Source organism: Notothenia rossii (assembly GCF_949606895.1).
Source record: "Notothenia rossii genome assembly, chromosome: 11".
Lineage (NCBI taxonomy): Eukaryota > Metazoa > Chordata > Actinopteri > Perciformes > Nototheniidae > Notothenia > Notothenia rossii.
Window position 1 is genome coordinate 42,942,054 of NC_136910.1, and position 25,264 is coordinate 42,967,317.

At 40.8% G+C, this 25,264-nt stretch overlaps 1 protein-coding gene across 1 annotated transcript; it reads right to left on the reverse strand.

Annotated features, from left to right (window-relative positions):
* Nucleotides 1-1,669: 1,669 nt before the first annotated feature.
* On the reverse strand, nucleotides 1,670-21,049 carry arvcfa (ARVCF delta catenin family member a). Its single transcript, XM_079659839.1, has 16 exons — nucleotides 20,570-21,049; nucleotides 17,020-17,196; nucleotides 15,599-16,155; nucleotides 10,963-11,441; nucleotides 10,688-10,871; nucleotides 10,465-10,582; nucleotides 9,438-9,606; nucleotides 8,399-8,416; nucleotides 8,212-8,283; nucleotides 7,217-7,344; nucleotides 5,569-5,719; nucleotides 5,292-5,484; nucleotides 3,896-4,007; nucleotides 3,396-3,483; nucleotides 2,719-2,795; nucleotides 1,670-2,599 (listed from the first exon to the last, which is right to left on the reverse strand). The coding sequence occupies exons 1-16, from the start codon at nucleotides 20,588-20,590 to the stop codon at nucleotides 2,507-2,509; spliced, it is 2,637 nt and encodes an 878-aa protein (XP_079515965.1). The 5' UTR covers nucleotides 20,591-21,049; the 3' UTR covers nucleotides 1,670-2,506.
* Nucleotides 21,050-25,264: the final 4,215 nt, after the last annotated feature.

Sequence of the window (25,264 nt, forward strand, 5' to 3'; positions counted from 1 at the left end):
AATATGTGTTCATTTATGCTATGCAATCTCCACAAGAGGCCAGTGTAGACTCAGTGTCTGTACTTCTGCCTCCTCTTCTTAAATGTAATTAAACATTTTCATTAAGTGGTTAAGAGGGTTGATTTGATCTCATTTGCATATGCTTTTAGCTAATTACTGGTGTTGTTTTAATAGCGGCTCTCTGAAAGCTCACAAATGCAATCATTGACATCAAAGTACACTCACTTTAACAAACAAAAAACGTATTTAAATAAATGAAAACTAATTAAAAAATATGTCATTTTAGATGATTGAGACATACAACACTATGAGATTCCACCCATAGCTCTGAAAACACATATATGAGACATACACATCATGCCTTGACATGAAGCTACAGATATTTGAACAAAGTACATGAGTATCTAGATGCCAACACTTTACTGCTGCAGCCTGCCGAATGAAACATGACTAATGTCAACACATTTCAGCGCTCTCAGTGGCATTGTGCAACCAAGATCAAAGTTTGTTATCAGTCCTCACAGAGACTGCCGATATGAGGTTATATAAATGTCTTGACAGCTTGTCTGGGTGCACATGAGGTAGGAAATGTAGTATTCTAATGTTTATTCAAGGCAAAAACATGTTATTTATTTGGTTTTAAAATATGACAAATAAGAATACAAAGACAAATGTTGCATTGGTATTCTTTTGAAGTGTTTTTGTGATACTCCTTTGCTGAGTCACTGCTTGAATCAATAAATGCATTATGTATAGGGCGTAACAAGCATAATACATATTCAAACCATATATTGTACGGTACATTTTTGTCATCTCTGATAAGTTTGTTGTAAGGTATTCTGCATACTGAATTTATGCTAATATATTGAAATGTTGTGAGTTTTGCAAAGAACTGGACATTACTAGGAGTAGACAAAGCAATCTGAACAGTATTGCAATGGATGCTGTAGAGTAGGTCATGTTTTAATCTATATTTAACCAGGTAGTCCGGTATTGCAGTAGGTTGCAGACCAAAATACAGTATGTATAAAGAACATCCAACATATTGCTGTTTGTTTCAAAATATAACTGCTGGGAGTTGAGCGTGTTTTCCAGACTGTTCCCCTGGAATAATTAAATTAATTAGTCAGTGTTTTTTGGCCAATGCACCTCCATTTTGGCACAGATTTCTCCTCTTTGGATCTCTTTGGGTAGGTAAGTGGTTTGAAAACTTGCATATCATTTTTATGAGTGCCAGAAATCATCTACAGCTGTCAAATTCTGCCAACTGGCATTCAACCAAATATGACACACATTTGTAGTTGTGTTTGCAATTGTTGTTTAGCTGTGTTAGAGTTTGGTGTTTATTATGTTGTACCAGCACATAGTGTGACTGCTAGCAAAGAATAAGCCCTGGCTGTGTACAAATGTTCTTTATACAATGAATGTGTAGGTTTTTAAGTTTGACCACAACGTAAAGAAATTTGAAAATCCAATAGTCACAACTGACTGCCTATAAAGAAAATGAATAGGAGACTTTATCTATTAATTTAAACCTGTCCAGAGAACATAAATACAGCGTTGTTAAACCAGCCGGGGGGTGCTGTTTTGGTACCCACTGATAAAATGGAAGAGGGCATAAAATCCAGTCTGCAAAACAAAAAAAGACTTCAATAAAAATGTGAAATTATGCACATCATTTATTTTCATTTTTCATTCAATATAGCGATGCAAAAAGGACCACTGCAAAGCAGAGTTGTATAGAATGTAGGATCACTTACCGGGATTAGCTAATGCACATCGATAACCTTTAATTAATAACATGGGTATTACAATAAATATTACAATATAAATACCTTCATTTAGAATATTAACAGTCTTTTGTTACACATTTACAATTCCCTTTTGCCTATCATGAAACAAATGGAATAGAGAGGCTTCGCTAATAACAGCATAGTCGAGTCTGATGGCAGCTTTGTCAAGAATGAACTGAATTCAAAATAATTTGGATGTTTTTAAAGACGAGGCCGACGATGGCCCTAATAGTAATTATCTCAAACACTGACCAAATTATATTTAAATAATTTTATATCAGAATATTTTTCAGCCCATAACCCATGGGGATGGACAACAACCGATGCTAATTTAGGCCTTAAACTTGACAAACTAGACGTTTTATAAATTATTTCATTTTTGTGTAGCAATAAAATTCAAATTGTACATGTCATATCATCTTTGGAGTCATGATTCACCACAGTTTGCATATTCAGGCTATTTCATATCTCATACATAATCCTTCATGAGTTTTTCAGAAATACAGTAGGCTATATTATGCTAAAGGACAAAATCTATTAAATGTTTTTCCAAATAACCTCCATAATATATACATGTAAATGTTTGGCACGTTATTTCCTGTAAACTAAGGAAATTATTTGAATTGTCTGTACAAGAATGAGCAAATAGCACAAATCTGTATTTCACCAATGGAGAGTGTCTCTACAGGATGTATCTGGCCGTGTTGTGGTGTTTACACCCAGGAGTCCAGCGGTGGAGGTTTGTTATCCATGAGGCCCACTGCAGGCCTGCCAGCTCTGATGAAGTGTTTTCTCTCACTCAGCGCCTAGGTAAAGAAATATGCAAACAGACGGTGTTAGTCAATTTGAATCAGCAACACTGAAAAGACTGCCCATTAAAATCACAAGGCAATAATCCTCTAAAACTGATTTTAATAGAACATACCTGGAGGTTGTCTTTTTCCACAACAGGCCCTTTAGCATCTCCAACTCTATCGTTTGGCTCTAAACTGGAGTATACATCTGCAAAGGAAATTATAATCACATTAGCGGAAGACAATATGGCAAATGTGGCATTTTACTGACCATTTTACTCGATGCTAAATACATATAATATGCTATTTCTTGTACTGGTGTCTGCAGAAGCCTATAAACCCTACACCAACATTCATTTTCACAACAGGCCAGTCATTAAAAAGCAGCAAAGCCTCAGAAGCGATTACTAGATGACTGAGAGAAACAGGCACTTGTAATGAAATAATTCATTAAAAGCTTGCTTGGAAGCTAGAGGTCGCTCTTGACGTGAGAAAGCGGGTGCCCTTTTGGAACAACGTTGAAATGAAATGTCACTGCTGAGGCGTGCGCCTTCTCTGCCTGTGGGGGGGCATGTTCAGGCTAATAAGCTGAGTCTCTGCACTGATAACCCTGGCAGCACATCATTGGTTTAAGGCTATGATTCAGAAGAATATGGTGTGGTACTGAAAACCCCCCATTTCTTTGTCCCTGACATGACAAGAGCCACAATATGTTTAAAAGCCGCTTTTATTCCCCGAGCTTGAGGACACTTTTCTCATACAGATGATGGTTTAATAATAGTTTGAATGCATGCAATGATTTGCTGACCTTGGTTTTTGTCCATGAGAGGCAAGGTGATGTCATCGGCGCCTTGCTTTCCACTCTTGGATTTTTTTGTCACCCCGGTAGCTGTTGGCTTTGAAAGATAAAAAACGATTATGTTACTGGATGACTACCAGCATTTTATGCTTTCCTGTTATAATGTTTTAGAGGGGTATTAAAATGGTACCAATTAGAATGAATTGTGCTGTGTTGGACAGCCACACAACTTTACTTTTTCAGGAGACAATAAGCTTAAATGTAATGATCTGTTTTACAACTCACATAAAGGGTTTCCTGTGTCCTCAGTGGCAAACAGCCGACTGTGCAAAATATTTTCTGGGTTCAGATTAAGCCCAAATGTCCCCACTCCGACAAAACACTGATTTATTACCTGAATGTATCTTGTTTATTTTTTACTCATCCATGTTTGTATTTCTCGACTCACATTACTACTGGCAGGTGTAAAGTGGTTTGTCGTGCCAGATCCAGAAAATTGTAAGAAATACCTTAAAGTGGGTCTTGTTCCAGCCGGCCTTGATCAGGACGCTTCGCAGGTCCTTGTAGGCCCATATTGTCTGGAGCACATGGGAGGCTGCCTTGGTCTCCCGTGCTGATTGGCTGACAACAAGTAATAAGACAACGTGTTAAACAGCAGAGGAAAGCTCAAAGACAATACTGTCCGCATGAATAAAATCTATTCCTGATTGCCCTGGGATATGGTGCTTATAATATCACGAGTTAATGAGGCTGTGTCTGAAGTATAAACAGATATTAAGCAGTTGCAGCAAGGAATACTATAATGCAAACACTATTATTTTCCATCTTATATTGAAAAAAAGGACAATATCTGATCGATATAATTTGGATTTTAAATTACAGCCTCTCAGTTTAGCAAGATGTATCATTATTATTTGATCAACCTTGATTTTAATTGCGTAGATCAGTTTGGAAAGCTTTACATATTAAATATGTATAAATCGTATGACGTTAACTATTCAGTTGAGCACCTTGACAATGTGTTAAACAGCAGAAGACAGCTCTAAGACAATACTGTCCCCATGAATAAAATACATTCCTGATTGCCCTGGGATATGGTGCTTATAATATCACGAGTTAATGAGGCTGTGTCTGAAGTATAAACAGATATTTAGCAGTTGCAGCAACGAATAATATAATACCAAACACAGTTTTATATCTTTTCCCATCTATTATTACAAAAATATATATCTGAGAGGTTTACTTTGAATAACAAATAACAGCCTGACAGTTGCAAGTTCAACTTTTTGATTTGTCTGTAAATAATATCCTACTTTATAGTGTGTTAGCAGTAAATTGGCCCTTCAATAGTGTTTTATTTGTCAGCTAGTTTACAGATGTGTATTTTCACGTCAACTTGTATATTTTTTACTTTTTAGATCTGTTTTATTTTATTTTTAGAGATGTTCATATTTTATAATTGTTTATTTTCTACTCTTTTTAATTTCTAACTATGCTGCTGTAACCAGTGGTGTAGTGGGGATTTTTTACTGGGTGGATGCAATGTCGACACTCGTGAACTGAACTGTCAACGGGGAGGTGCACTGTGGACAGCTGTCGCCAGTCAGCGCAACTTACATGATGCCGTTTAAAAATATAATGATAAAGGGCGGTGCCGGACGTCAGCAAACCGAACTTTCTGCGCGACTGTCACTCAAATGCGGGACATAGTTTCAATTTTTGGGACGCGGGACAAATGATAATCATGGACACACCGGCACATAAGTTACATAAACAATTTTGGGCCTAAAAATCCAATTTGGGATAAATAAAGTATATCTTATCTTTATCTTATCTTAGTTTGGGAAGCAGTACGTATTTAGAAATATATGTGAAAGTTGTGAAGTTAACTATTTATTTGAGTACCTTGACTTGTTGATGGCCACCAGTTTCTGCACTGCATGACCCTGTATGAGCGCTCGGGCGTTCTCTGGGCTATCTGTGATGATCTCGTGGATGGTGTTCAAAATAGACACCACCGTATCTCCATCAAGGTTCTTGGCCGGGTGCTGCTGCCCACAAGGAAGATTCCCCACAAGGTCCCTCAAAGCATAGCTCCCTGTAACCACAAAAACACAACGTAGTGAAGTCAGTGTGCATGTGTCGAGGTGTGTGTATGAAGATGAGAATAACAAGCCTTTACCTATGAGGTCTTTGTTCCTTCGGTCCATCGCCAGGTTACGGAGAGCGATAGCCACCGCCCGCACCACTTTGTCGGCATCAGAGCGCAGCAGCTCAACCAGGATAGGAAGCCCCTTCTCTTTCCTCACTGTGGCCCGGATGAAGCTGGACCACTAAAAGAGCAAATACAAACAAGGTGATGTGGTGGTTTACATCTCTATTAGCTCATCGCAGAATTTCTTGTCACTGTTTTTTTATATCTGAACGTGGAATCAATATGTTTTATATTTGTATTAAACTTTTCAAGGTGGAATGGGAGGGGAGGAGATGGGTGGGGGGTTGGGGGGTGGCGATGGTTTGTTCTAAGAAATTGAAAATGGATGAAAATCATTGTCTCAATTGTGAACCTGTATGATTGTGCCTGTTCTTCATAAAAAATAAGAAGAAGAAGAAGAAGAAGAAGAAAAAAAAAAAAGAAAAGAAAAGAGCAAATACAAAATAAAGCTGAGTAAAGTTTAAGAAAAAGTAAAACATCTTAACTACCCACTTATTTCTCCACTTTCACCAAACCATTTAAACTCAACTATAAAAGTGCCATCAGTAAGAAATGAGTTCCACCCTCTGAATTGCTGTCGTGTATGATGCAATTTAATCAAAAAATATACTGATTTTTACAACTCCTTTAATCTGAGCGAGGCCTATAGGTTGAGTTTAAGTGACATTTATTGCACAGTATATCTTGGCAAAGCACATTATTTGACAGGCCTATGGATCCACTTAGGTTACATACTGTCGCAGTAAAAGCAGTTTTGAACATACAGGCTGACGAAAAAGTCAATATAGAAAGTCTAGTTGGATTTAGATGATATATCCTGCACTTCCCTCCTTCTGAACATTCGAACACTGGTACAGCCTCAGACACAAAGCCCAACCAGCCAAGAAAGTGTCTAGTCTGAACCTGTACATTGCAGACTGACATACAAGGAGAATTCACACTTAAAGGTCCCCTATTAAACTGTTTTTCATCAATATATTATAGGTCTCAGTTATATACAAAACATGTCTCTGAAGTGTTTGGCTCGAAATACCAAGCAGATCACCCATTGAGCATCCCATAATCCCCTCGGTTTTAGTCCTGTTTCAAAAGTGCTGATTCTCTGTCTTTGACTTTAGAAAAAAATAAGGAGCCCCTCTGCGAGATATTTGGTTAAAAAGAACGCAATGGTGCTCTAGGAGATGCAGGTGATAAGGTGTGTGGGGGGGGGGGGGTTACCTTGGTTGGTTATTGGCTAATGGTTACAAAAGCCAAAAAATCGTTATGACATCATAAAGTGGCCAAACTCTGATCAGCTCATTTTCAGACAGGAAAAAGTGGATTTTGCATAATATGTGACCTTTAAGGTAAAGCTCGTGTGAAAAGCAGAGAGATATAATGTGAGGATTTGATCTAGAGACAAATCCTAGATCTGCTCCTATGTCTATACAGGACACTATTAAAGCATGCACGGCAATCTTACTTGAATACACTCTGGGCAAACAACTTGTCACTTCTTATCTACATTGATTTAAGTGTTAATGCTCCATTGTCAAGGGATACATTTAATAGATAAATGCAACAACTTCTGTGTAAGGAATGCCACGGATAACGGGTAACTTTTCCATCTACTCACAGCCCATTGTCCCGCAGCGAGGTTCTGCAGGGCCCCCCCGGCTGCCTCCAGGGTGTTGTGGTTGTGACTGCAGGTAAGAAGAGAGAGGTAGAGCCTCACCACCTCAGGCTGATACAGCAGCTCCAGTCCTTTAAAGACAAAAGAACAGAGTCAGGGACGACGTGTTTTCATCCACATTGTTCTACAATCCCCTCTATCTAGCTTAGTTTAGGTCAATAGGTAAGCAAGCCAATATGAAACGTGTTAAGGAAACTCTAGGTAAGAACATTACTACTTCTGCAGAGGTTTTGTTTCTTTGTTCTGAGCCAGTTGTGGATGCTGGATGTCTGACAAGTAGTATAGCGCTGACCCTGGAGCGTAACATGCTTATCATACTGATTTGCATTCACTGGCTGGAGTGTGGGAGGCATGAGCTCAGCTTTGATCTCTGTTCAAACAGCAGTCAGATCCGCATGCAGTATTCAGCACAGTACTATTGTAAAAATATATTCCCAATAATTTCTATACACAGAATGCAATCACGGCTATAAACGGGTCGGCTAAACAAAAGATAAAGATAGTTTAGCAGCAGCAAATAAAGATGTCCCGCAGTATCTTGAGCAAATTCCTGAGCCTGCCAGAGGAAATGTTCCTCCTCTAGATGTTGCCAGATAAAAATGTCTTTCAGTCGGTGGGTCATTCTGTTTTAGTAATGAAACTCTCCTCAAGTGTTGCAGGTGCTGGAGTGTGGCTTTGCATTTAAATGAATTCTTTTTCAGGCCATGCCAGCGTCCAGCATATAAAGCAAATAGCGTAACACAGAAAGCAGGTGCTGATGCTTGATTATAGTGCTATGGGACGATGAAATACGATGGAAGCTCTGCATAATGCATCTACCTTTAATCTATTGGTAATAAGCCTAATGTATAGCTTACTTATTCCCAAAAGTCACTGTGTGAGTCATGCCATAACGCGAATGTGAGGTTTTATGTGAAGTTACATACACGAGTATATACCTTTCATTTGTTCTGTATGTTTTGGTAAATCCAATGTACCGTACTTTCTGTCCATTAATCCATTTTTCCAACCTGTACATCACAGACATGCACACAATACAGCACTGGTTTACATGATATCATTATACAGACGCATAATCACAATATCAATTCCGTGAAAATGTAGAGCAGTAACTAGCACACTGACCTTGGTTGAACCATTCCTCTGATGGATCAGGATTGAAGGGAAAAGAAGAACAATGTCAAAGATTAGATTATGTAGCAGCAGATAAAGGAGCTCCTATATGCGGTGAGACACTGAGGGACCTGACAGTATCAGGTTGATCAGAGAGGCATTTGACAATTTTTGCAATTAGCTGAAAGGTTAGCAGTGAGGGAAAGCCGTAAAACTTTAAATCACATTGACTCAATCACTATTGTTTCTCCATTAAACTATGTCCTGCAGCACAAACTGCTGCAGCCTATTACTATAACTCAAAGTGTTACTTACATGGGTTATGCATCACTTCCAAAGAGTTTTCACAGTTTTATAACCTTCTTGCTTCTTATATTGGTTGCATGGTGTAAAAATCAAATAACTGATGCAACAAAGTATAAACAGGCTTTTTCCATTTTGGAACCTGGCACTCCTCCTGCAGGGCAAAATATATCACCAGCTCCTGCATGCGCTGGGATATGAAATATTCACGCTCTCCTTGGCATAAAAAAGGGCACGAAAGGTTAAACTGATGCTTGGAGCAAAGACACATTGGAAGTAAACATTTCAAACAGAGAAATTGTTGACATACAGGGACACTAGTATAAAAAAAGAAGGTAAATATCCTTTTTCAAACAAAGATTTTTAGGTAGACTGTTATGGAAGGAGATGAAGGAGGGAAAAAACAAAGAATTAAACAATATAACTACAAAACCTTTTGAAAGTGTTTCTGTGCTTGTACAATCTGGGATATCAGTGCATCTGTTTGAGTAATCTGCACTGCAACTGCTATATTAAGCTCTTATCAGACTCAAATAGAGCATAATAATCTTAATGTGGGGCATTAATTGTTATCTTATCTCGAGGACACCATTAATCAGTAGATGTCCCCACACATGGGTGTTACTCATACACTGACCGCAAGCTTGAAATAAAAGTAAAGAATGTTTTCAATCAGAGCAACCTAACCTAAAAAGACGCAACCAGAAATGATTAATGTGATTTCATCATGTATGACAGTCTTTATAACCTTTGGGTTTTTTCCCTCCAAAACAGTCGGGCTCATTCTTCTTCTTCTGGTGTCCCACTGATCTCATCAGATGATTGCCGTGGGGCTCCTGCAGACGCTCGGCTCCAGGTATCTCTTTGTGAACATGATAGGAAAGGTTTCGCAGGATGCACACGCAGTTCTCCACCGACTGAAAGGAGGCAGAAGATTTCAATCAGAAAGTTATACTGCAGGAGAAGTTTACTGGTGTTTACACCGACTTAGCATTTATTTCCCCTTCCACATTAAAATGTATTGATTATATATTCCTTATCGAATTGTAAATCCTATAGAAATGTCAGAGATACAGAGATGGCAAAACTAAACACATCCTTTACTCAAGTAGAAGTACAGATAGGCCTACTCGTGTTTAAAAATACTCTGGTAAAAGTAGAAGTGCTGTCTAAACTTCTTTACTCAAGTAAATGTAAAGAAGTATGGGCTTCGAAATGTACTTAAGTAAAAGGTATCCATAACTAGCAGCTGTTTTACAGAAAACTGACCTAACTTTATATTAATAGAACAATAATGTCATTGTTAGCTAAGGAATGTTTCCATGCTGAACAACGGCAACATGACAACGTTTTCATTGGTCCCTCTTCTTTAGAGAAGACCAGGAAATGATGGATACACGGATCGTGTTCAAATCAATAGGCACGCAATGACTAGATAATAATGATCATCCCAATAAACAAAGATAAAAAACTAAACTAACAAACCTGTTTTGAAAATGTAAGAAGTACAAAGTACAGGTATTTGTGTTAAAAATGTAAGAAGTAAAAGTAAAAAGTCGTCAGAAAAATAAGAAGTGGAGTAAAGTACTGATACCAGAAAAATGTACTTAAGTACAGTAACAAAGTATTTGTGCTCCACTACTTCCCACCTCTGACCTAGTCACTATAACAACATACAATTTGATTACAAAATGTTTAATGCGCTCAACAACAGTACATTGTAGGTTGAATTGTTTTCTTCAGTCTCTAAATGTATGGCAGTATGATGACTTCACCTTATTGTCAGTGTCCTTGTTGACAACAGCTGACTGAAGGGCATGAAGCAGTGCGTCCACCAGCCCCTCACACTCCCTCAACCTCTGTCGAGCCTCCGCTCCGTCCGAGCTGACGTTCCTGTGGGAAACAACCGTGTCAGCAGCGCTGCGACAACTCAGTCCATCAAAAGTCAGCTTTTTGGGCAGCCATTGTAATTTTTTCCATGACAGAAGCAAAGGTTACCTCAGACATCCGGAGGTGTTCTTGAAGACGGTGGTCCACTCAGCACTCAGTAGTTTGGAGGGCTCGGCTGCGTCTCTCCTCCAGCCTGAGTGCGGGATGATGATTTCATCCGTCAGTGTTTGAAGCCCGTTGTTGATTACCATCATCTTCAGGGGCTCGTGAGAGGAGAGGTTCCACAGTGTGCCTGTAAAAAGTATAAAAAATCAAACACTGTAAAGATAAAAATGAAGGAAAGGAGGGTATAACTCCAGGTAAACTGAAAGATCGAGCTGTACCTGTGACCAACTCTTTGACCTCCACGCTGCTCGTCCTCCTCATTAGTCGGACTAAAGCTGGGATGCCATCGCAGTTCTTTATGGCCATTTTGTTGTTGTGGTCTTTTCCATAGGATATGTTACGCAGAGCACCACAGGCCTTGCGGTGGACTTCAGGCTTGGGGTGGTCCAGTAATTCCACTAAGCACGGGACCCCGTTAAGCTGGCGAACCTCCTGTTTGATGCGGTCGTTCTCGTAACACAGGTGCTGTAAATAGGCGGCAGCATTGGACTTGACCGGGTCCATCGGGTGGCCGAGCATGGAGATGACCTCAAGCAGGTTGGGGTCTCTCCAGCGGGGGTCTCTGCGGAGGCTGTCCAGGCTCACCATGCTGCTGCGTTTGTGTGGGAACTGCAGGGTCTGAGCCCGGCACATGGCCTGGAAGAAAGGATTCAGGTTCCCCTCCAGCTGGGCCATGAAGGCATCATCATAACCGCCTCTGAGGAGACCCAGAAACCCATGCATGTCATTAGGATCAGGATAGAAAATACACAACAATCTTGAATTTTAGGATTTGATGAGTCATAACCAACATTTTGGGAAATTCACGTTTCAATTCTTGATCAGAGTTAGAAAAGAAGAAAGATACTTCCATTTGTACACTTGAAGTGGTTAGCTTAGCTTAACCTAAATGACTTGAGATAGGAGGGGCCAGCTAGACTTAGGTTAGAAAAAGGCATTTAAAAAAACACAGATGTACCTCAAAACATCACTAATTGTAAAGAGGTTCAAATGAAACAGCTAAGTACGGTTTACATTTTGTGATACTTTGTTGTTTGCAGGTTCCTTCATAATTTCAGGTGTTGATTGTAAAAATAAACATTATTTTTGTATGTCTTGTTTGAGTAAAAGAACAAGGCTAAGGTGTTAAAGAGTTAGGGTTGTTACTTTAAGACTGAGCCCTGCTAGATGTTCCCTCCGCCTCCTCTCCAAAATGTAGCCTTGTATTTCACAGACAAATATGAAAGTGTTATCGATCTTCTTATCTAATTATCAGCAAGAAACCCAATAAGCGTATTTCCCAAAATGTCAAACTATTTATTTGAACGTAAATAATTACCAGGTAGAGTAAAACAGGTTTAATGGTGTCTTGTAAATAGACTGGGCTTCAGGGACTTTCACAGCATAAGTGAGTTGCTTGTATCTTTTGTGAACAGCTCTGTCACTTATGTGGGATAAGGAAAAGCTTCTGGCAGGCAATAGCAGGTGAAACCTCCTCATTTATTGACTTTGCAGAAGGCTGCTATTCCTGATTGATACCGGCTCCAACTTAACTGCTGTCCATATGTCTTTCTATTGTCCGGACTGACTCACAGGCTAGAGGTGACTAGGTGTCTGTGCAGCTACAAGTGTGATATATAATTTTCACAGCAGGTCATCCGTGATAAGGAGTCAGATTGTCGATGTGTACATTGTTATCTCTGCTGCTGTACTCTGGCAGTATATATATATATATATAACTCCTTAAACTCTCTGGCTATTTTGAACATGTTCTTGTTTCATTTGTGGTTAGCCCAACCTCTAAACCGCAGATTATGAATAAAATGGTAATTCAAGTTCCTTATTTGGCAATCACACATGGAAAACCATTGACGTTAGAATGTTTTTTATATAGATTATGCATATTTTCCTTTACAGGTCCCATGCCGCCGCCACTTCGTCAGGCCGTTGTGTCCTTGGGCAAGACACTTCACCCGAATTTGCTCCTGTGGGTACTGTCCACAGTACATGACCGTTACATGTATGATATGTGTGTAATGTGTACTTGTAAAGCGCCTTGATGACTTAGAGGTGTGAAGATGGGCGGAGTGGTGCAGTGGGATGTGCGTTGATCATAAAATCAAGGGGGCGTTGAGGAACACCAGTTCGAAACCCGTCGCCGCTGTCTGTAAAGCCGTTGTGTCCTTGGGCAAGACACTTCACCTGAATTTGCTCCTGTGGGTATTGTCCACAGTACATGACTATGATATGTGTGTATCAGTGGCGTCCGGCCCATAGGGGCGCTAGGGGCGCCGCCCCACCTCTTCCCACATACAAAAAAAAATATTCAAAACAATATTACATTTAAAAATATATATTTTAAAAAATATATTTTTTTATTTTATTTTTATTTTTAATGAACAAGGTAAATATCATACAATTGGTATCAGTAAAATGTATAATCTACAATAAAATCTTAAAATGGTGTTACCTGGCCTTGCCCTTGGCATTAGTTTATCATTACGGGGCGCTGCCCCCGAGCCAAACAGCAGCAACCAGCACGTTGCATAAGTCTCAATAGTAAACTTTGCCGCCGAAACATAATTTCAGCCAATCAGCGCCGTCAAATATTTTGGTCACGAGGGCGCTCACGTTGGCATCCACGTTGCTTACGTGCGTTGACGTGAGTTGTTTTTTAGACTCGTGAGGAACTGGGGTAGTATCTATAGTAACGCAGTGTAGGCGGAGCCGTGACGTCATCTTCAATGAGCTCCCCAGAAAAACAACACAGCTGTTAGCTCTTAGCACTCAGAGCTCACAGCTCTTCATATCTGTTCAGAAACTAGACAAAAGTTAAACAAGTACAAACCACATACTGTCTGTGTCATGGCGAATACAGTCGCTGGTTTATTTATGTCTGTATAGGCCGTTGTTATGAGTGTGGACGGTCGGAGCATTTACAACGTTAGCTTAGCCAAATCTCCATTAGAAAACACGCATTTTAAAAGGTTTTTCGCCTGCCGTCTGTCTGCAGACATGTCAAAGCCTTAATTCATGATTTTTACTATCTGGTATCAGTATGATGTTACTTCGGCATCATTTTGAAATGTGTATTACAATTAAATCATGGTCAAATATGTTCATTTTGTTGTAGTTGTAGCCCCCTTGATAGCGATTCTCTCTCTAGTTTAGCATACTTAGCCCGACTCAGCCTGGTTGTTCCTGGCCCTAGAACCACGATTTTATGGGGCCATTACATCACCAGAAGTCCCAATTTAAGGGGTCATTTCTCCCCCAAAAAATGTTTTTACTCACTATATAGCCCCACCAAAAATATTTTCCACCAGCCGCCACTGGTGTGTATATATATTTGTAAAGCGCTTTGAGCATCTGGCAAAGCGCTATAATAAATCTAAGGAATTATTCATTCATTATTATTATTATGACATGGCAATTTCTACTGATCATAATTCCATTGTTGAGGTCTACAAGAATCGATTTACATTGTTTAATGTTCCAAAATCACATTGGTTTCTCATACAGCATCTCTGGTATGTGTATTCACTCTCTGTCCTAAACGGCTTGTTGGAGCTCCTGCCCCCCCCCCCCCCCCTCCCTATGAGCCCACTGTGCTCTGATTGGTCAGCTCGCCCACTCTGTTCTGATGAGTCCACCACCGTTACAGCGGAACATCAGTGTTTATGTGTTACAATGGCGTTAGCAACCAGAAAATGATACCAGTAAGGACAAACAGATGAGAATGCTGCGTGTTGAGGAGCGGACAGTGTGAGCTGGATTACTGGTGTCGCTTCCTGGTTGCTGCGTGGGGTCTGCGAGACAGCGAGACACCGCGGAACTCAGCCTGAGCACACACACACACTCACAGCGAGGAGATCCGCAGAGCCGCGGCTGAGAAAAGATAAGGCTGGCTGAGTGTATGTGTGTGTGTGTGTGTGTGTGTGTGTGTGTGTGTGTGTGTGTGTGTGTGTGTGTGTGTGTGTGTGTGTGTGTGTGTGTGTGTGTGTGTGTGTGTGTGTGTGTGTGTGTGTGTGTGTAAGCAGCTCCCGTTACGTCACTATGCCCGTTGTGTCACTATAGGCTACTCAGGAAGAAAAAGATGGAAAAATAAAAATCTCCAACGAGGCGTTCTGGGGCAGCATAGACATACACAGTATTTTCTGTGTTAGAGTTGTACTCATTACAGGGTGTACTTTGAGGGTTTGTGACTCTGCAGACCGTTTACATGCATAAAAAGCTACATAACACACAAGGGGACGGGTAATAACCGGAAAAGCATGTCATGGGACCTTTAACTCTTAAAATATATATAAGAATCACTGACATTAAAACGTTTTTTTGTTTGAAATCTAACTCTAATGTATGGAATCCAGTCAAACTGCAGGTACATAAGTGCACCACGGAGTTAAATGGGTGTTGAGGCATTTAAAAACTATCCTCTTTCTACTGCTGTAAAGTTATTGATGCTATTTATGTCAATGGTAAATTGGCTTTCTATTGGCTGCAGTAGCCTGTGTTAAAGGTGATCCCATTAGAAAAGGGACCTTATTGATATTTCAGTGACTGAGTTACATTTTCCTTTCCCGTCTGCTTTCTGTACAAAATGTGTTTAAAGGAATCAAAGAAAGACCTTAAATAACCTGACAGCCTTTTTAGTGTACTTCAGTGACTGAATGAGAAACACAACACTCACATTTTACAGATTTACTTTTCCCATGGCCCTTTCATAACGGTTAAATACACATAGCCTAGAGACTGATCTATATTTGACCTTACCTGTAGATACCATGGAAACAACAAGCTAGTACTTGAAAAACTCATTTACACAGTCTCCCCTCTGGGATCAATCCAGTTTGATCTAATGTACCGTCCTCTTACCTGGTTCTGGAGGGTTCTCTGAGTAGCTCCATGGTGGTGATTGGCCTGAACTGGTGGACCCCCGCCAGTGTTGGGTAACTGGAAGCCGGGTGTTCAGCCTTCAGGTCCAGAGGGTTTTCTCCCCCTTCCTCCTCCGCCTGGCTGCTGAGAGCTGCCGGAGCATAGCTGTCCCGGAGGAAGGGCAGCGTGCAGTGAGCCCCCGTCTGAAAGTTCTTGGCGGGCCAGTAGCCATGGAGGGTGGCCCGGGACAGGCTCCCATACCCCGGACATAACTCCCCCCTGTAGCTGTCAGGCAGGGTGTACACTCTGCTCTGCCTGTCGGGGTTCACCGGCTGAGGCTCTTCAGGCTGCTGCACCACCACTGGCGGAGGCGGCTGTGGTGTGACATATTCAGGGGGGGCTTCAGGAGTTGGGGGCCCAACAGGAGTGTCATCTTGAACCTCTGGAGTCAATATGAGATCAGGTGTGTCTGGTGTCTGGGGGTCCTCCTGCTGTGTCCCTGGGGATTGGGCTTCATTTGAAGCCTGTTCACCATCTTGTTCCACAGCTTTGGACTCCTGCAAGGATTGAGACACCACAACTATTATCTCTACACAAATATAATTAGAGGTTAGTCTTTAAAATCCCATTGGTATGAAAGGTCTTAGTATTCCTCTTATGAAATGCTACAAGAAATGGTGTGTTTACAGAGCAGGAATGATTTGGTCTTAATTTACTTGGAACATGTTTTACTTACTGTGTGTTTTTATCAATTCAACACTACCCTGGCTTTTTGAGCCGCCAGTAAATAATTAATTCTTCCTTCCTGCCAAACAGTAATGAATTCCCCACGTTGAATATTTGCTTGGATTTGACTCTGATGAAACAATTTGAGGTCCAGCCACTGTTTAGAAGAAGGGTAAATTGAAGGAAATGTTATTGTGTCGTTTATCAAACTGCATTTAGTTGTTGACTGTGAGCAAAACCTCATACCACAAAAACATATAATTATCTTGCAACTCACTTAAATATAAACTAATTGCAGAACAATTGTTGTGGTGTTGGTTTTTGTACCTGAAACTCGGTAATATACTGTAGAGAGATCTGAGACTAGACACATGGCTTGGGTAACACCTTTCTTTAGGATGCATATATTTTCATATTTCTTAAAACAAATGTTGGTTAATAAGTTGAAAAGAGTATACAGTAAATGTAGTCACAGTAGTGACAAGTGGATCTTATAGGCTGACAGTTCAAGTATTACTTAATAAATCAATTCAATATATAAGTACAAAGTATTTTTGAATATCTATAAGTTGATGTTTTTATCATTGCCAAAAAAGACTTGACTCTGGTATTTACCAATCAATTAAAACTCTTTTACAAACTACATTAGGTGGTGACAATTCCCAAAAAGTGTGACCAAACATAAAGCCTTGCACCTCAGTGTCTGTCTGCTGCGGGGTGTCGGTCTCCGTGGAGCTCTCATTGGTCGATGTCACCACGGAGGCGATGGAAGTGGGCGTGTCCAGCTCGTCATTGGCTGACGGGTTATCCAGAGTCCCCTCTTTGGACTCCTGGGAAAAAGATAGTGGAGGAGGCCCCTCTGAACTCTGCTCCTAAAGCACAAAGACATACATGTGTGTGTTAATATATTATACACAACAGAGAAATTATTTTGGGTTAGACAACACGGTGACAGCACACCGTGTCATTAAAGCTGTCGCACATGATAAGGGAGTAATGAAAGACTGTGAGCTCAGTCAGTGATGAGAGCACAACTCACTCCCCCTCCATAACCATATAATTTGTATAATTTGAAACAAGATCTGTTAAAATCCTGCTGAAAAATGCCACTTATTTCTTAATTATGCTGAAGACATTCTGTGCCTCTGTGTTCAAACTATTTGGTGCCAGAGATCATGTGTAGACAGCAAGTTAGAAATACTGACATAATAAAGGATGAGAGGATGAAGTGGTTGTACGAGTTCTCCATTGTCATATACTTTCGCGCAGGCTTACTCTATCAGGTAAAATGTGCTTTCCTGAAGGTTATTAGTATAACAACAAGTACAAAAATCATATATACAGTATATTCAGATTCAGATATGTACAGCCCATTGGTGTAAGCATGCATGATTTGTTTTCCAATTATTATATTCAGGCTCAATTCCTGTTGAAATTTGCCAACATTTTAAATGGATACAGTTGTTAAAGCTTTTATAACGATATCAGGGAGCAGTTAGCTTCTTTTGAAATGAAGTCTACAGATACTGACAGACAGGGAGGCTTTCACCGTGTAACAAAAAGAGAAGAGGTAAAAAAAAGTAGACACCAACAGTGTAGTGTTTGCTAATAAATCAGGAGGGAATAAAGCCATGTTTTTTTTAAGTGTGCATCTGCACCAGGCTTCTGAGTTACAGTTTAGTAGGTCAACCTGACTGATGGGAACATCTTACATTAAATAAAACAAAACAGACCATATCTGCATTGTTATTTTGTTCCTCCATAAGACCCTATACAAAAAAATCCAGGCCATTTCATAGACATAATGTTCATGCCTAAATCCCTCTTAACAGATGTTGACATTGCCCTTTGTTTTATATAACTTTGTACAAGTGCCACTTGACTATGTACAGCAGGATAGTAATAGAACTGGATGGGACCATCAAGTTAGTTAAGTCATTTAAATGTGTTGTTATGAGACCAGATTAACCACCACTGACACTTGAATCAATAATCCAGCTGCTGCTCTGGTACAACATGTGGATATTTCTCTAATTTCCATTTGCTTATTTCAATTAGAACTTGAAATTCTCTTTTTCTTCTCAACAGAATGGGTTTCATCAACCGGAGTGGATTAATTATTCAGCATCTTGGTGTGAGAAAGAACCAGAGGCAGTAATTGACTGTAAACACATTTTATGCTGATTTTAATACAAATTTCACATTCATTTAGGCGCGTCTACAAAAATGTTCCTCGCTGCTCTAATGATCTCAATCAATATCCAATTATCTGATACACCTTTTTTAAGTCCCAAGAGCCATTTGATTGGTGCAATTCTCTTAGATCTTAGACAAACAATAACAACCAATCAAGAGTATAATTGATTTAAAATATGTTTTTTTAAATCCAGGAAATCCATTCCACTGCATCATTAATAACCTATTTCACCATGAATTGATTCACCCTCTAAATCAATTTTCATTGTATTTAATATGACACAAATATTTATAATCTCAAATTAAATGCATCACTCAACGGCAGAGACATTAAATGCTAAATACTGCACTCGAATTAAAAAACTTTAAAATACCAAACTCTTTTTTTCTGAGGCTGCGGCATTAAACCGAACAAGTGCTGAGAACTCAACTCCACTGCATTAACTGAGGCTGCAGAGATCAGCTGACTGCATGTGGAGGGAGAGGGCTTGATTCGCTTTTCAAACAGCAAACACAAGAGCCCCTCATATCCAAGAGCTAAATGTGTCAGAGGGGCGAGGAGATGAAAGGGTCACACAGGAGAAACTGGCAGCCGGGAAATGCTTTTGGCTAAAACACCTCTGAAGGGGGTTTGATTGGACATTGTTCGGCTACACTGAGTGAACGCCAGTCCAAAAGATGGACAGGGAACTACTGTTATCCACAGACGGCTTGATGGCATATTTGGAGGACGATAATAGGCTGGACAGGGGGCCCATGTGCTGTCCCCGTCTGATTCGAGCTCCAAGGAAGGCCAGGCCGCTGTGAGTCAAATCTCATTTAAATAACTCACTGCACCATCACTAACTAAGCGTGCTCGCAGAGCCAAATAGGTCGAGATGACAAATCTGACTTTTAAAAAAAAGGGGGAAAGTCTGGTATGTAGCTGTCAGGTGCAGGGATGCAGGAGACAGAAGGGCATGATTAGCATCTTGTCCCCATCAACTCTCAGTTTTGGGGCCAGCTGCAGCCGGGGTTTTATATTTGGGGGACATCTAATGCTGAGTGAGTTTTTAGGTGACCAGCTCAAGGGCACAACAGACAAGCCATGATTCAAAAATAGTCCCACATCTATTTCAGAAAGAATACATCATTCTAAAAAATGATGTAATTGAATCAGTGAGGGCAGTCATTTTGCAGTGATCAAACTTAGAATAAATCAGCTTTAGCAGGCAGTTTGTCTTTTTCAAACTGTGGGATTGAAAGAGTAAATGCTTCCAGTGGATAATAAAACATGACATCAGCCCACTGATGTCAGAAGACATTAGTCACAAGTTTGTCAAAACTCATGCCCTCCACTATCTGTTGAATCAGTGATGCTCATGGAAATGTCGTGTTGCTGTAGATTCTGAATGAAAATGCCACTGAAATGACCCATTTACTCAAAGGATTGTTATTATTTAGGACTTGTTTCCTGCAGAGACCCCATTGTCTGTTATGCAATAAGTCATAACCCAGCCAAGTGGGTCTGTTTGGAGAAAACACTGATGAAAAATGACAGGCCAGAAAAAACAGAAAGAAGGATATTCATTCTCAAAGTTTCTATTCGAAGCCTCTTTTCTCTCCTCTGAGCCTCAAATAGTTAAATGCTGCATGGTCAAATTTGATGTCTCTGATACATCACGGCAATACACTTACCAGTGTGTGTGCAGCATTCCCCCCCCCCCCTTGAGGGATAACCTCCCCTTATAATGCAATCAAACATGATCTCCCCCCCCCTTATAAGCTTGCCTATGCATTTGCACACATGTTTGGTGGTGCGCGTGCACACAAATACACACTTGATGAAGATGTTAGCATCATGTCCCCATGCGTACAAGGAGACTGCACCGAGCAGCAGGGAGAGGGAAGGAGGTAAAGCGATTGATGCCTCCTTCAGTCATCATGACAGAGGCAGAATGCAAAGTTGTGGAGGGCTACAGTTCTCTGCAGGAAGGAGAGGAAAAAACTGACAAGCAAAAAAAAGAGGGAGGGTACAGAACAAATAGAGCCATTCCACCACACACTTACCTCTTTTACTTCAGCGGGCATTGCCAAATCTTCTCTGCTTCCCCACAAATGATGAGCAAGATGCGTCCCCCAGTGAGACGTCTGTTTCCCTGCTGAATCTTTGCCTTGACTCTTCCTTTGAGCATATGAGGCAGTTCAAACATGAGCAGCCATCCTTTCCTCCCAGCTTTCACCAACACACGTCCTCTCTCTCCCTTTTTTCTCTCCCTCCCTCTGCCTCTGTTCTCTCTTTCTCTCACAAACGCACACTAGACGCACCATGCACAGATTTGCTCAACACAGACATCCACACACACACACACACACAAACACACACACACACACACACACACACACACACACACACACACTCAGAAGCAATAAACGGCGGGCTCCCTCTCATTACTGCACTCCTCCTCTGATCTGTGCTGCAGTTAATGTGTGCGCTATTAGCAAGGTGCTGAATCAACTCTGTGATGCTGAGCCTGTGAATGGCTTAGGTAAGTGCAGAGCCCTGCAATCCCTGTGCGCTACCCATATTTTCTGGCAGCCTTGGTGCGCAGGCAGAGCACACACACACACACACACACACACACACACATGGACACACACACATGCCGTTCCCTGTGGGCTCACAAGCAGATGCAGCTGGAGCAGCCCGCGCTAGTTTGGTCCTGTGTCACCCATGTGCAGCATAATAAAGGGCGAGGGATGGGAAGGTGCATAGAGGCTGAATGCTGCACCAGGAAGACACACACTCCACACTGAACCTGTGTTGTTCTGAAAACTGTAACAAACAAATCAAAACCTTTTCCCCCACCTATTTCCTGTTAGTTAATGCATCTCCATCTCAATGCGTTGTTATTTGATATCAAGCTATATAATTATTCATGCAGAAAGGGATTCATAGATAAATGCTCCATATGTTTTTTAGATGTCGTCACTGAAAAATCTGAATCATTTGTTGTGGTTGATTTTTTTGGGAGCTTCTTTCTCTTTTCTGATGTAGTGGGTATAACATCATTTCTAAAAAAAAAAGGAGTCTGAGATTGGCTGAAATGGTCTGAAATAATCACATAGATTTTCTGACATCCACTTGACTTGTACAATTCTGACTGATGATCAGCTATCATCTGCGGAACAGTGCCATGTCTCATCTGTCTTTCATTTTTGATTTAACAGCGACCCTCCATTAGTGACCCGGGAGCATTTAGAGAATCTGCATTTTTGTCATCCCTGTTTGTCTAAAGTTTGCTAATAGACAGTGGTTTGTTATTTTTGAAGCAAACAACTTTGCTGCATTTCATAAAACCTCTTGGCTCAGTCATCCTTTCCTCATTATTATTATTGTAATCCCTTGTTGGTAGTTAATAATATCTCCTTGTTATTTCAGAATATATACTCAACAGAACAGTAGCCAAAGAAACGGTGAAGTGGAATTAAAAAAGAACCTTGATTATTTTTTGACACATCAGAAAAGATGAGTGATTCTTTTGATCAGTTAAAAAGCTCCCTCAAAGGGAAAAGCTATCATTTGAGTCATCTCCTTTAATTGAAAAAAGAAAAAAGTGTAGATCTTGCATTGTGGAATTAAATTATCATCTTTGAAAAAGCATGTTTTCACATTAGAAAGATTTACCGACGTGCGAACAAGGATCCATTTGTTCCAGAAATGATTACTGTTCGCTGCTCTCCCACCGCTCCATATCCACACTTGAAGTTCCATCAAATGGAAAATACCAACATTAAGTGTTTTAATGGTTTTGGGTCACTGACAGACACCAGAGTGGCTTTTTATCACTAGGTGGCTTAGTTTTTATACTGCTTGATATTCTAATGGAATTTTTTTGTACTTAATTACATTTATAAAACCGAATATCCTATACTAGATACAGGGCAGACATGAACAGAGATATTAGATGCAGACATAAACATATACAAAATGTACAAATATACCCAATGCCTTATTCACAGCAATGTATTTAGCTTAATACTGAGATCAGCATAGCAACATGCTAACAATGAGTATGCACATATTCTAATAGCACCAAACATAAAGCACACCTGAGGCTGATGGTAAATTATCTTTGCAGGTATTTGGTACTGGTAAGTATTCAGCAGGCTTGTCACAGTGGCGCTACATAAAAAGTCAGAGGATTAGCTTCTCACTTTATCCAGAGGGGCTGGAAGTGTTCAAACTTTAATGAAAATGCATTCAATAGTCTAATGTCAACCCAGCACTATAGGAATAGGAGGAAATTGGAATTGGAGGATCAGAAAAGTGATTACAATTCATCTTCTGGGAACAATTAATGTATATAATAAAATTCATAGCAAGCACTTTTTAGTTTTTAGGATATTTCACGATAAAACTGTTGAAAAACTAATGATTCATCTTCTGGGGAACGTGGATGAAGAAAACAAATCTGACTATCTCTCAACAGTTCCTATGTATTTGAGCAAATAATGTAAAGGATATGAAACCATTCCTCCAAGAGGAATTTAATACTGCATTGTTTCAATGATTGTGATGTAAATTGCAAATAGCTAATTGTACAATATAGCCTCTCGGTTTTCCACCATTTCATCATATATGTGCTGTATGTAGTTTGAATTTGTTAAACCTTTACATTCTGAAAAGTCACTGCAATAACTATGAAGCAAGCTCAATTATTCCTGTCTTCAATTTAAAAAAATTACATTATGTGAACTTTCTCTGTGCATCACTTTGTCCATCTGAAAAAGCAAGAAGTGAAGTAAAACACTAAAAAACAACCCACACAGGTGAGTCAGTGTGAGATAGCAGGGACTGACACCTTAGCGTTCGAGCTGGAAATGTCACTGATGATGGATGAGACCTTTTCATACTTCAAATAAATTATACTGGAGTTATTGACATTCCCTCAGGGTGTACAGTTTTGGAAATTACTTTGAGATTATTGCACTTAATGTGACAAAATGTCAGCTGTATGGATCTGTGAGCCAAAATTAATATTTCATTCATTATAAGCCTCTTCTCACTTTCAAGCCCACAAACTTTACCTGATATCACCTCACGTGCATGCACAGACACAACTCTTAAAAAATACTTTTGCCTCAAGGACTTCTCTGCTATTCCTCTCTTAGGGCTTAATAGAGAAAGGTTTCATTGTTGGGACGGCATCAAGGACTGCTGTGACAGAGAGAGTCTGTAACCACCAGATTTTCAAGCATGTCTTGCCTCTAGGCTCTGTCATTTCCCCTAAATTGCTTTTAACTTCTAGGCATTTGCATGTGCCTGCAGTAACCCCCCCCTCACGGTGAACTCATTACTCGTCCATCCGGTTAAGTGGGCCTTCTGGATATAAACCCCAAATGACCGTTTTTACCCATGTGGGCCCACACGACACACCTGCATGGTCTCCCTACACTTTAATGTTAACCTACTTTGGGAGCCGTCTCCCTTAGGTCTGCCGCATGTATAATTACCATACACAGATGTCATTAAACTTCAACCGCTGTCTTCATGTCAGCTACAAACACCTCACTGCATCTGCCTTTATTTCACTTTCCATACTGAAAGCCTAGCATCTCTGGCAGTTACGTTTATAATGGACGGCTTTCAGAGTCAAACATGTTTTATATTGCTGCTCATTCAGCTTCGATTTCAATTCAAGGTTCAATTATTGTCATTCTACAACACAGTGAGGGAAAACATTCAAGTTATAGTCCCTTTATGATACAATAGAATAGAAAAATGAATGTGTTATGCTTTAGTAAGCTGCCTGGGCATCTATTGTACTGTATAGAATTTTTGAAACCTTTTGTCCCATTACAATCTTATTTGTTAAATACATATACATTTGCTGAATGGAATAACAGTCACATGTTTTTCAAGCTCGCAAACTAGTTTCTGTCCATCCTTTATTATGCTTTTTCTCATTGACGTGTGCAGTGTTGTAGGTTATTTTCCAGATACAGTATTTCAGCCTGTATATACTGTATACAGTATTTCAGCCTCCTCTCTGAAGAACCAGCACCTTACCGTGGTAGAGAGGTTTGTGTGCCCTGATGAACCTGGGGGCTGTGTTGTCTGGAACCTTGTGTTCCTGGTAGGGTCTCCCATGGCAAATTGGTCTCAGGCAAGGGGCCAGACTAAGATTGGTTCAAAAGACCTCATGAAAGACGACACACGAAGTGAGGATACCCGGCCCGGAGGAAGCCCGGGGTCCCCTTCTGGAGCCAGGCCCAGAAGGAGGACTCGTCGGCGAGCGTCTGGTGGCCGGGCTTGCCACGGAGCCCGGCCGGGCACAGCCCGAAAAGGCAACGTGGGCAACACCTCCGCTTCTCCGTCCCGCGGGCCCACCACCTACGGGAAACAGCAATGGGGTCGGGTGCGCTGCCAGAAGGGTGGCAGTGAAGGCAGAGGGTCTCGACGGACCAGACCCGGGCGACAGAAGCTGGCTTTGGGGACGTGGAACGTCACCTCTCTGGGGGGGAAGGAGTCGGAGCTTGTGCGGGAGGTGGAGCGTTACCAGTTGGATCTGGTTGGGCTCACCTCTACGCACAGCGTCGGCTCTGGAACCTTACTTCTGGATAGGGGTTGGACTCTATTCTTCTCCGGAGTTGCTCAAGGTGTGAGGCGCCGGGCGGGTGTGGGGATACTCACAAGTCCCCGGTTGGGTGCTTCGTTGTTGGAGTCTACCCCAGTGGACGAGAGGGTTGCCTCCCTACGCC